Below are 13,797 nucleotides of genomic sequence, written 5' to 3' on the forward strand. Positions count from 1 at the left end.
AGCCGGAAGGACCTCCGGCTGCGTTGCTAGGGGGAGGAAGAGATTACCTTCCGGGTCCAGGGCAGCCTGGAGGAAGGTAAGCCAGGGGGGAGGGGGGTCGGCATCTGTGGCGGTGTCGGCGGGTTGCGGCGGTCACCGAAAAGAAGCCCATAGGCTTCTATAGGGTATCGCCATCCAGAGATGGCGATACCCTGGACGGCGAAAACGCTGCGGTATGATCTTAGTAAATTTGAAAATGCGGTAAAACCCTCATTTTCGGGGGTTTTACCGCATTTTTGCTTTAGTACATCCCGCCCAGAGAGAGGGAGGGGTAGTGAGTAGGAGAGAGCGCATCAGGGATAGAGAGAGGGGTGGGAGAGAGGGAGGGGGGAGATGGAGAGAGAACTAGAGAGAGGAGGATGGAGAGAAGGGAGAGATAGAGCTAGGGAGAGAGGGGGAGGGAGAGAGGAAGGGGAGAGATGGAGAGAGGGGGGGGGTAGAGAGGGAGATGAAGAGGGGTGAGAGAGCTAGGGAGAGAGAGGGGGGAGATAGAGGGGGGAGATAGAGGGGGGGGGGAGAAAGAAAGAGAGAGTGAGGGAGAGATAGAGAGGGAAGAGGGATGAGGCGAGACACACTACCTGTCCCAACCTTGCTAGGCTGCAGCACAGGTCTCTGATGGGGGCGGGCACTTCACGACATTAGGCCCCGCCCCCTTTCCACCCGCGAATCGCGGCAATGCATTCCCCTGCTGACAGGAGCCGGCCAGGTAGAATGGTCCCGCCGGCCCAGCAATATTTGTTGCGTTCTGGAGACCCCTGGATGACCGCCCGCCTGTCCTACAATCCGGCCCTGCACACATACACAGCATGCCGGTACTACGGAGCCTTAGCAGTGCCCCCACCAGGCCAGGCTCCAGCTGCAGGGGAAGAAACTCCCGGTGTCCCCAGCGCTGCCATAGTCACACTCACCATATGTCCTCCAGTTGGTGCCCCTGCTCAGTGCTGCCCGGGATCCATCAGCGCGGTCATCATGCAGGGGGGGGGTTTCCCGGCGGAAGTGGCTGTCCAGCCTGGCCTCAGAACAGGAGCGAAGGAATACCAGGTATTAGGGGTGGGGCGGCATCAGGTCACGGTGTATGAAGCACATGGGGGGACCACCTGACCGCACATGGGGGGACCACCTGACCTATGCACGCTGACCCACTGATGTCCCCTCCGGCAAGTTAGAAAAGAGATGGGCGGGCGCACAGACTGCAGCATGCGAGAGATCAGTGCCTGCCAATCGTTTGCTTCATCTTTACCCCAGGCAACATCAGCGGGCCGCCCTTCAGGTCCCTGCCCCATAGGCAGCTGCCTAAAGATGCCTAATGGAAGCGCCGGCCCTGTATCCGCCCTATATGCAGGGGGGCTGCCACTTATCCCAGGAGTTTGGGAGTCTCCTGAAAGCTCAGGGAGAGTAGGAAAGTATGTCTCATAGTCCTACCAACTTTTGGACGCACTTGCCTACTCTCCAGGAGACTCCTGAATTTTGGGGAGAACTCCCAAACTCCCAGTAGAAAAGGCCACCCTCCCGGATTCTGCCCACTTCCCCAGTGAAGTGAACCGGGGCTGGAGGATAAAATTTGCAGCAAATTCTACCACTGTGGCCCCATCATCCACTGCTCCATGGTATTAATTTGGGGGATAATTCAGACCTGATCGCTGCTGTGCATTTTCTCACAGGCTGCGATCAGGTCTGAACTGCACATGCGTATGCACAGCAATGCGCATGCGTGACGGACCGCAGAAATGAGGATCGCAGGTCAGCGACGGGATGGTGTGAAAAATCTGAACGCACCGGCGATCGCAAGGAGATTGACAGGAAGAGGGAGTTTGTGGGTGGCAACTGACCGCTTTTAAGGAGTGTCCGAAAAACACAGGAGGGACCAGGCGTTTGGAGGAAGGGATTCTGACGACAGCTCCGGCCCCGATCATCGCAGCGGCTAAGTAAGTCCTGGGCTGAGCAGAAACTGCACAAACTTATGTTTGTAAAGTTCTGCAACACATGCGATCACACACCTGCACACAGCTAATACCCTCCCCCTGTAGGCGGCGGCAAAAAACGCACCCTAGTGGTAAGGGTCTGAATGACCCCCTTGGCCATTGTGCACCGCCAGGCCTTATGCACTTCCCACTAAGAGTAAGCAAGTATGCTTTCAGACTATCCACTTAAACTAATGACAGCTTTTCCTTTTTTCTCCAAACATATTAGCATTGTAGAGTCATCTATATCCCAATTAAGCCATGGAAATAATTATTAGGATTGTTTTTTATTTATTTCATGGTCACATTTTAATGTACATTATCTGCGTGCATGTAATACCTCTTTTCTGCATAAAAGGCATAGTTCAACGGTGTCTGTTGTCAATGAATAATAATTCCCTATACTGCAGGTTACACAGGATCTTTATGTGAGATGGACATGCACATGTGCAGAAGCCAACCATGTATGTCCGGCATGGAGTGCGTGGAGCTGATGTCGTTGAACATGTCTATGGGACAAACCAAAGAGCAGGAGGAATTTATAGGATACATTTGCGAATGTGGAAATGGATTAACCGGTATGTACTAAAATAAGAGAAATAAAAAATATTAATCGTTGTGGCCCAAAAACATATATTATAAAGATTCTTACTGAAGCTTCTAATTTTAAAAATGTACATACAGTAGATGTAGATTATTATTTTAAGAAGTACAGCCCTTCGGCAAACAATCTGCCTTCTGTTACAGCCAAATATTTCACATTTTGACTCATCAGTCCAGAGCACTTGCTGCCATTTTTCTACACCCCAGTTCCTATGTTTTCATGCATAGTTGAGTCGCTTGGACTTGTTTATATGTCAAAGGTATGGCTTTTTGGCTGCAATTCTTCCATGAAGACCACTTCTGGCCAGACTTCTTCGAACAGTAGATGAGTTTACCTGGGTCCCACTGGTTTCTGCCACTTCTGAGCTGATGGCACTTCTGGACATCTTCCGATTTCCAAGGGAAATAAGCATGATGTCTTTCATCTGATGCACTAAGTTTCCTTGGCCGATCACTGCGTCTACTGTCCTTAAAGTTGCCTGTTTTTTTTGTGCTTCAGTGCTGAGAAATACTGACACCACAGTTGAAACTTTTTATTACATTGATCAAAGTATACTAAGAAATTTACCAAAGAGCAACTGGAAGGTGCAAAATGGGTACCATTAATAGTATAAGCTGAAACTGGGACACGGAACATTCCGATGCTCTCCTCATTCATTCATTTAGCAGGCTGCACATGGTCAGTCCACCTGTTATGTGCCAAATGTACAGTTTGTGTTAGCTCACTACTCTGACCAATTGGCTTCTGCAGTTTTCCTCCAGTTTCTCATACCATCAGCACCAATCAGCAAGTTCATTACTGCCAGTCACCACTGGTACCCGCATGGGTGGCCGTGACCTGAGTGGTGTCATCAGTGATGCCTATCCGTCCTTACGGGGGTCCCTGGTGAACATCTGCACCACGTTAGGCTCCATGCCTCTGTAGTGTGTTGCGCCAAAACCATTTTAATTGTTTGGACCCATCATATTCTAGTGAGTTCCAGATAGAAACCTAATTTGCACAACTAAGGAGTAGACAATAAAAATCAGGTGCTACTGTATTGTGGACCGGGAAATACTGCGCTCATCTTACTGAGACCCTCTCCTTATATGTGCCTACTCAACCCCCAACAGCTCATTTACATCATGACCACAAAAGTAAATCTTGTATTTTTCTCTTGGGCATAAAATGAGGAGCATTCATGGCCATAATATGTACATAGAAGGGTTTACCCTGATACCCTTCTACAACTGTCATTTCCATCACCATGGGCATCTGCATATTGTAGCCACCTATTTCAACTTACACATTGTTTAGAGGACAATTTGCACTGCTAATTTTAACTTGTCCATCATTATGAGTTAGTTCTATGGAATATATTGCACACATTATAATACATTTTTGAATAGTAGCATCATTATTCAATACAAAATAAATCTGTATATGACCTGCTGGAATTGGAACAGGCGCAATGTACTCAGTACATTGGGCAGTACGGATGGATTAATGGTTAGCATTACTGCTTCACAACACTGAGGTCATGGGTTTCCACCATGGCCCTGTGTGGAATTTATATATTCTCCCCGTACTTGTGTGGATTTCCTCCCACAATCCAAAAATATACTGGTAGGTTAATTGGTTCCAACAAAATTAACCCTAGCGTGAATGTGTGCGTACATGTGGTGGGGAATATAAATTGTAAGCTCCACTGGGCCAGGGACTGATGTGAATGGCCAAATATTCTCTGTAAAGCGCTGTGGAATATGTGTGCGCTATATAAATAACTGGTAATAAATAAAATAAAATGTACTCAAGTGAATACAGACTTTTTCATCTGAGGCACGGTTCTTGTTTAAATACAAGAAAATAAAAGAGATGTTGCTGTCACCTAGTGGTGAGAAAATATTTACTCAGACTAGCCTTTCACTCAGGTTAAAGTATATCTTATACCAGTGGTTCCCAGCTTTCTTGAATTATGGTGCCCTAGAGAATCAGCATTTATTCACGCCACCCCTAGGATAAAAGTTTTTTATTGATCAATTTGAAAAAAATATTAAATTAAGCAGATTGTGCCCAGTGGTGCCAAGAGGTGGGGCAGGTACTATTTACCTAGGCCCAGGCCTGGTGGAGGGACATAGTGGGGGCCCAAGTCCCCCTCTTCCTTTACCTGGCAACAGCAGCTGCAGGTCTTCTCCTCAGCCCAGGACACGCTGCAGTGTGCCAGGGAGGTGCTTAAAGAACTATTTTTTATTGTCTTTTTTTCTAAGTGTGCAGGGTCACGCCTCCCATAGTTAGACCATGCCCCCTGAAAAGTACCTGGGCCCAGCCAGGCTCTCTACTGCCCTGATTGTGCCTACCTGCCATCATTATGGTCAGTTATGTGGGGTTACGGTCATTAGGTCGACACAAGTTAGGTCTACCACTGAAGGTCGTCATGCATTAGGTCGATATGGCCGTTAGGGCGACATGTACTAGGTCGACAAGTCAAAAGGTCGACATGAGTTTTTTTTGAAAAAAATATTTTTTTGGGATTTTTTTTATACTTAACGATCCACGTGGACTACGATTGGAATGGTAATCTTGCCTGAAGCACAGCGAGTGAAGCGGGCCATGTGAGGCGACACGGTGCACTAATTTGGGTTCCCCGTCACTTTACGGAGAAAACGACACCAAAAACAGTCAAAAACCTCATGTTGACCTTTTGACCTGTCGACCTAGTACATGTCGACCTAATGCCCATGTCGACCTAATGTGTGTCGACCTAATGGCAATGTCGACCTTCAGTGGTCGACCTAAGTTGGGTTGACCCAACGACCCATACCCGTTATGTGGTGGTGTACAGTTGTGCTTCTAAATGTATGCATTATGATTGGCAGCCACCAGCACTGGTTTTGCCTATCACTTTGACCAGAAATAATTTGGTCCTGGACTACCACCCCAAGGCACCCCCTGCAGGAGCCTCACAGCACCCCAGGGTACACAGTTTGGGAACCACTGCCATATACTGTATGTCATATGAAATAAACACAGCTGGAATGCATAGGGATAATTTGTTGACATTCATAATGTCACATGTCTAACATATGTATTTTGTAGACAACTGTAGATTGCAATGAAGCCACCTAGTGCGTGTAAATAATAAGTGCTGGGATTTACATAGCTGATCTGGTAACAGTATTTACAGTATGTTGTTATTTTGCTTTACTTATTTTATTTATACCCAGAGACATTTGTATCCACTTTGTCTGCAGCACTTCTTTACCTCATAAATTGCCGTGTATTATATTATAACATTATTGTCACTTTGGTGCTTTCGGATATAGGACTTCACACATATGTATTGGGAGAATGTACACTGTATGATATACACTTGGAACAACAGGCACTTTTGATACATTATGTATACAATATACTTTACTAGTGATCTATTAAGTTAGTAACAGAAAAGTGCATTAATAGTGGATAGGTGCGAACGCATTCAGAGCCGGCCTTAGTCATAGGCAAACTAGGCAAATGCCTAGGGCATTTGGTATGCTTAGGGGCACCAGCAGCTTCTGCTGATTAAAATGATATGCGGCATGCCTATATTCTGTGTGTGACTGCGGCTGTATCTGCATGCGAAATGCTACGTTGCAGTGTATTCCTGTAATGTAGCATTTCGTATGCAGATACAGCTACAGTCGCACACAGAATATATGCATGCTGCATATCATTTTAATCAGCAGAAGCTGCTTGTGCATCCTAGCCACATAGCAATGCAAATAATATGATGCATTTTCATAAACAAAAGGCACCCGACATTAGCAGAGCTGACAGCTGACTCATGCCAGGCATCTCCTGCAGAACTAGCGGTGGTGCTAGGGGGCACCAGCCAAAATCTTGCCTAGGGCATCATATTGGTTAGGGCTGGCTCTGAACGCATTATATAAAATTGTGATTACAGTGACTTGTAAAGTTAAAGTAAGAAATATGTAGAGGGAGATAGTGTAAGGTGGCCTGATATTGGGCCTAATTTAGAGGTGGGTGCAAAGCCGATGTTTGCGTGGTTGAATCATGCTTTATTACCTTCATATGGTCTTGGGACATCGGTCGTAGTGTGGAGTAGGATGCAGAGTGACTGCTTGGGGGAGGTTACGGAAAAGTAGCAAATAAAACAGGTGTGACGCAGCTGGTTCAGGGGCATGTCACAGCCAGCGCCTGCATCTTAGGGTGCAGTTTCACTAGCCCAAGCAGATTAGTCACGGCGGACATTCTAAAAGGTCCCATGGAGCAAACGATGTTCATCTGATGCTGAGTCTTTGTACGCAAACAGACGGATCTGAAAAGCCATACAAATTACAGGGGTTGTGCTGTTTGCATATCTTCTCCGATCTGCTGCGTACAAAGATGCAGCAGAAAGATGATTACTGTCTGCCTCTTAATCAGGCCCATTATGATTTAAATCATTCTGTTTATAGAAAGACATTAACTTGAGAAAGGAACATACTATGGGCGTAGCTACTGTGGGTGCAGGGGGTGCCACCAGGGGCGTAACTAGGGCAGGGTGAGTAAGGCACGTGCCCTGGGCGCCTTGGCAGCCCAGCAGAGGAGGCGCCGCCGGCGGCCAGGGCATCATGCCCCACTCGCCCCCGTCACGCTGCAATGTGAGGGGAGGAGAGCGCAGCGTCTCTCCTGCCCCTCAATGTCCTCACTGCCGCGCAGCGCTGCCAGCAGCACTGCGTGTGTCCGTTCTCCAGCCGCGTTAGCCAATCAGAGCTTGCGGACCGGCTCCTGTTTGGCTGCTGGTCCGTGAGCTCTGATTGGCTAACGAACCGGCGCCACATAGCCGCCGCCGGAGACCTGGAACGTTGAGGGGCAGGAGAGGCGCTGCGCTCTCCTCCCCTCACATAGCAGAGGGAAGGAAGCGGACGTGGTGAGTGACGGGGGGGTCTTATATCTGGCACTGTGGGGCATGTAACTGGCTGTGTGGGGCATGTAACTGGCACTGTGGGGCATGTATCTGACACTGTGGGGCAATGTAACTGGCACTGTGGGGCATGTATCTGGCACTGTGGAGCATGTATCTGGCACTGTGGGGCATTGTAACTGGCACTGTGGGGCATGTATCTGGCACTGTGGGGCATTGTAACTGGCACTGTGGGGCAATGTAACTGGCACTGTGGGGCATGTATCTGGCACTGTGGGGCATGTATCTGGCACTGTGGGGCATTGTATCTGGCACTGTGGGGCGCTGTATCTGTCACTGTGGATCTGACACTGTGGGGCACTGTGTATCTGGCACTGTGGGGCACTGTGTATCTGGCACTGTGGGGCAATTGTGTATCTGGCACTGTGTAAAAAGGGGACTCTGCATGCGTACTGTGCAAAAATTGAATGAAGGTGTGCTGAGAGATGACACAAGGGGTAGGTGATAGTGTGCTGAGAGGCGGCACAGGGGGTAGGTGACAGTCATGTTGGCACGCCCCATTTTCAGTGGCCACAACCCTTCTGGTGCGTGGCCACGCCCATTTTTTCGGCGCGCACCAAATGGGTTTGTTTGTTTTTTGTTTTTTGATTTTTTTGGGGGGGGGGGGGGCGCCACTCTTAATTTTGCCCTGGGCTCCGAAAACCCTAGTTACGCCTCTGGGTGCCACTGCTATGGGCCCAGATGCATAGGGAGCTCCATACCCAGGTCATATAGTTGTCTACCAGGTTCTCATAAGTGCCTGTTAAGCAATTGGGTCTGACCCATTGCCTGCCTTGAAAAAGGGGACTCATCAGCACTTAAGTAAGTGGCAGTCTCTGCCTCTTCTACTCAGTAAAGCTCCACACTGATATGGTCCATCTCTCACACTCCCTCTTCACCCTCACAGGCACTGCAGGGCTAACCAGTGAGCCCGGCACTGTCTGAGAGTAGGTTTCTCCTTGATAACAACCTTTATGAAGTGTACTGGGGATCGAGCGCTGAGATTAGGACTGTCCCAGAAAGAGATACGGGTATATTCAATAAGAGTCGGATCCATTCCGATATGCAGTTGTCGGAATGGATCCGACAACCCCTATTCAATGGACGGCCAAATCTGACTGTCGGATTTGGCCGTACACAAGGACCCTTCCTCCCGCTGCTGTCAGCAGGTGCAGATGCGCTGACAGCAGCGGCCAGGTGCGCAGATGGCGGCGGGCGAGAGCAGGACCGCAGTGGGGGTAAGCTGGGTGGTGGCGGGGAGAAGAGATTGGCGCGCGGCAGGAGGAGCTGGCAGCAGGGAGAGAGGTGCCTGCGGGCGGTGGGGAGAGCACAGATTGTTGGCCGGCGGGAGGAGCTGGCTGCAGGGGTACATGCCTGCGGCAGCGCGGGGGGGGGGGAGGGGGGGGAGAGAGGTGCACTGGGGCAGGGGTCCCTTCAAAGTGTTGCTATGGAGCCCACAGAGTTCTGGCTACAGCCTTAGAACATACACTTGTTATAATTCACGTGCTGTCACCAAAACACGCCAAGCTAAATGCAGTCACCGCAATATATTTAGTTAAAATATTAACCACAGAATATGCAGAAGCGCAGCACATACTGTAGCTATTTGAGATTGTTGCACCACATAGGTGCATGATCTGTGAGGCTGTAGGCCTAGAATATAATGTGCATGCTGTAAAGCACAGGTTCTCAAACTCGGTCCTCAGGACCCCACACAGTGCATGTTTTGCAGGTCTCCTCACAGAATCACAAGTGAGATAATTAGCTCCACCTGTGGACCTTTTAAACTGTGTCAGTGAGTAATTTAATACACCTGTACACTTGCTGGGTTACCTGCAAAACATGCACTGTGTGGGGTCCTGAGGACCGAGTTTGAGAACCTATGCTGTAAAGAGTAAAACCCACAATTGTTACCTACTCTCACATTAAGGCAGTGTTTCCCAACCACGGTCCTCAAGGCACACTAACAGTCCTGGTTTTAAGGATAACCATACCTGATCACAGGTGATTTAATTAGTACCTCAGTTATTTTGATTGAACCATTTGTGCTCAAACATGGTTATCACTAAAACCAGCACTGTTGGTGTGCCTTGAGGACCGTGGTTGGGAAACACTGCATTAAGGAGTCATTCACTACATCTTTTTTTTGTCTAAACTGCTGATTGGACAAGCTTTGCTCATTTCTTAAATAAGCCATGAGGTTAAGGTGACATTGTGACGGTCTCGTCGGACAAACTTTATTCATATCTTCTTAAATAAGCCATGAGGGTAAGGTGACATTGTGACAGTCTAATTTTTTGTGTCCCATCAGCACTTTTCAATGTAGTCATAGTGGTAGATTTACACTGTACTTGCAGAACTGGGATTTCCCCTAAATGCTGAAGAAAAAAATAATTATATTTTACAGATTTTCTGTCCTTGGCCAAGTACAAAAGGGAACATCTCAGTCCACCAGGCTCCTTCCTGACCATATTTACCAGCAAAGCCGTATACAATAATGCAAAAATAGGTGCACAAACTTTAGGCGAGATGTACCAAGCCATGGAGGGGGAAAAAGTGGAGAGAGATAAAATACCAGCCAACCAGCTTCTAGCTGTCACTTTTCAAACACAGCCTGTAACATTGCAGTTTGGAGCTTATTACATCTACGCCAAAATCCCTGATGCAGATTTTAAATTACACCGGGCACACTGTAAGTTTCTCAAAAGAAACTACCATGGAATAAAAACACATATATACACTCATACAGATGTAGCCATGCTCATCTTTGCTACAATGCGGCATGCTGCATTTCGTGCCAGGCTGCGACTATTTAATGGAGCGATTGCTGGCTGTGAGCATGGCTACATCTGTATGCTAAGATGTAACTGCATCTGCACATGCGCCTGGTACACTACTAGTCGTCGTCATCATCATCATCATCATCATCATCATCATCAGGGCGCACTTGTACCTACCCTAAACTAGGTGTAAAAGACATAACTTCAATCAGGCATATTTACATACGCCCTCACTGAGCTTTGTCCACATGAGATGCATTGTTCCAACTCACTTCTGACTCTTTGGTTACAGGCCGATCCTGTAAAATCCAGGACGGGTGGCAACTCTAGTTACTTGCAAGTGTGGCTGGGCTCTAAATGCATATGGCTCTTGAGCACCTGCACTTGTGCGTGATATTTTCAAAGTGGGTGTAGTGTGAATTCACACATTTTGTTTTGCATATTACTAACAGGTACAAAATCAGAGTCTTTACTTGCCCTTAAGTATAGAAGGGTAATAACAGAATAAAAAAACAAGTTTTTGTACTGTCTGTTCTAGAAGATCAGGTGTTTCATCTATTTCGGAGATACCAGTATAATCTCTGACATAATGAGAGGAGTCACTGGCAGTAGGGGGCAGCGTAATGCATCCTCCACTGTCCGTTACAATGATCCCAGCAAGCCCAAGCTACAAGAATCCAGCAAATGACATTACAAACCACTGTTAAGTTGGGTACACATCAGACGATGTGCAAACGATGCAATGTCGTCAACGATTTCCTTTAAACTCCCGGACGAACGATATAGTGCATACACATTGTACAATCTTACAAAAGATATCGTCAGTGGCCACATCCAGGAGTATGCTGTCACTGACGATATACTCAGCTTTAGCTGCATGTAGGGCTGACCAGAAGACGTCGCTCATGACCTCAGGGGGCGGTACACACTTGGCAACTAGAGCATACACATATGGCAATTTGAACAATTTGACGTTCTGATCCGTTGGAATCGGGCAAATTGTTCAAAATATCGTCTAGTGTGTAGCCATGTTAAGTGGTTCATTTTTACCACCCTAATCGGAGACAGGGAAGGAGTAATAGGGGATGGTGGCTGAGGAAGATGTAGTTCAGCCATAGTCAGGTCATCTCCCAAACTTAGTTTATGTTCAATTTGAACCATATGAACCTGTTGACCTTTTGAATCTGTCAACCTCCAGTGTTGACCTTTCATATAACGACCCTTTGTCCATGTCGACCTTGTACCTGTCGACCATATGGGATCGACCTAATGACTGTAGACCTACTGAATGTCTACCTATAGTGTGAATCCCATTGCAGAATAATGATGAATTATTGCATTATACATGTGTGGTTATCATACCTTTCCTATAATAATCACCATATTCCTGATTGCCTCGTTATGGCTACAGGCATGAAATTATGCAAACAGGCTATGGATTAGGAGTCAGGTATTACATATAGGGGGAGATGTAGCGAACCTTTGAAACATAAAATGAAGAAGTTGACCATAACAACCCATCAGCTTCTGTCATTTCATAGACTGTGCTAGATAAATGACAGCTAGCAGCTGATTAGTTGCTTTGGGCAAATTTACCACTTTATCTCTTTCCAAAGCTTGATACTCCCCCCTGTAGCCTGCAATTGACAGCATGGTAATGTTTTGGATTACAAAACATTGATTACTGCTGCTACTACTACATGATGTACATGCAGTTCCCCTACAACATGCAGACAATTAGCAATGATGTGAAATTCATTTTTTATCCACAATTTTGTGTCCTCGTCCAATGGCAAATCCATACACTGGATGATGAGGGGCAGGAATGCCTGTACAGAATGGTCTGCATACTGTAAGTACTTTACTAACAACTAGTGATGAGCGGGTTCGGTTCCTCGGAATCCAAACCCCTCCGAACTTCACCCATTTTACACGGTTCCAAGGCAGACTCGGATCCTCCCGCCTTGCTTGGTTAACCTGAGCGCGCCCGAACGTCATCATCCCGCTGTCGTATTCTCGCGAGATTCGTATTCTATATAAGGAGCCGCGCGTCACCACCATTTTCACTCGTGCATTGGAGATGATAGGGAGAGGACGTGCAGCGTTCTCTCAGTTGTGTTCAGTGTGCTGCAAATATCTGTGCTCAGTGTGCTGCAAATATCTGTGCTCAGTGTGCTTGCAAATATCTGTGCTCAATGTGCTGAAAATATCTATGTTCTCTGCCAGGGCCGTTTCTAGACAATTTGGCTCCCAGTGCGAGATTTCAAAATGCGCCCCCCCCTATTGCTCTAAAAAAAAAAATGTGTACCCCCCCCCCCCATATAGCCATAAAAAGAAAAAGCATGCGCGCGCCGTAGGCGCGCGCGCTCCCGACAAGGGTGTGTGGCCTGATTAAAATGGGCGTGGTCTCATTAAAGTGGGCATGGCCTCATCTGATATCATCACACCCACCACAGGGGGGGGAAAATAAAAATAAAAAAGTCCCCTTTTTACACATTACAGCAGGCAAGTGTCCCCATATTACACAGCGCGGCAGGCAGGTGTCCCCATTTTACACAGTACGGAAGGCAGGTATCCCCATTTTACACAGTACGGTAGGCAGGTATCCCCATTTTACACAGTACGCAGGCAGGTGCCCCCATTTTACAAAGTGCAGCAGGCAGGTATCCCCATTTTACACAGTGCGGCAGGCAGGTATCCCCATTTTACACAGCACGGCAGGCAGATATCCCCATTTTACACAGCACGGCAGGCATCCCCATTTTACACAGCACGGCAGGCAGATATCCCCATTTTACACAGTACGCAGGCAGATGCCCCCATATTACACAGTGCGGCAGGCAGGTATCCCCATATTACACAGTGCGGCAGGCAGGTGCCCCCATATTACACAGTACGCAGGCAGGTGCCCCCATATTACACAGTACGCAGGCAGATGCCCCCATATTACACAGTACGCAGGCAGGTGCCCCCATATTACACAGTGCGGCAGGCAGGTATCCCCATATTACACAGTGCGGCAGGCAGGTGCCCCCATATTACACAGTACGCAGGCAGGTGCCCCCATATTACACAGTACGCAGGCAGATGCCCCCATATTACACAGTACGCAGGCAGGTGCCCCCATATTACACAGTAAGCAGGCAGGTATCCCTAGTTTACACAGTGCGGCAGAGTCAGACGGGTATCCCCATTTTACACAGCACGGCAGGCAGATATCCCCATTTTACACAGTACGCAGGCAGATGCCCCCATATTACACAGTACGCAGGCAGGTGCCCCCATATTACACAGTACGCAGGCAGATGCCCCCATATTACACAGTACGCAGGCAGGTGCCCCCATATTACACAGTACGCAGGCAGGTGCCCCCATATTACACAGTACGCAGGCAGGTGCCCCCATTTTACACAGTGCGGCAGGCAGGTATCCCCATAGGCAGGTGTCCCCATTTTACACAGTGCGGCAGTGGCAGGCAGGTTTCAAGTT

At 47.9% G+C, this 13,797-nt stretch overlaps 1 protein-coding gene across 2 annotated transcripts in view; it reads left to right on the forward strand.

Annotated features, from left to right (window-relative positions):
* The window catches only part of CRB1 (crumbs cell polarity complex component 1), a 307,060-nt gene that overhangs the window by 160,840 nt on the left and 132,423 nt on the right, over positions 1-13,797 (forward strand). For both annotated transcript variants that reach the window (XR_010186785.1, XM_063940122.1), the window contains exon 5: positions 2,411-2,578. Coding sequence is in view for 1 of the 2 variants with exons in the window: in XM_063940122.1 (XP_063796192.1) it covers positions 2,411-2,578 (168 nt within the window). In the remaining variant the exon portion in view is untranslated. The remainder of the gene's footprint in view (positions 1-2,410; positions 2,579-13,797) is intronic.

This window comes from Pseudophryne corroboree, chromosome 9 (assembly GCF_028390025.1).
Source record: "Pseudophryne corroboree isolate aPseCor3 chromosome 9, aPseCor3.hap2, whole genome shotgun sequence".
NCBI lineage: Eukaryota > Metazoa > Chordata > Amphibia > Anura > Myobatrachidae > Pseudophryne > Pseudophryne corroboree.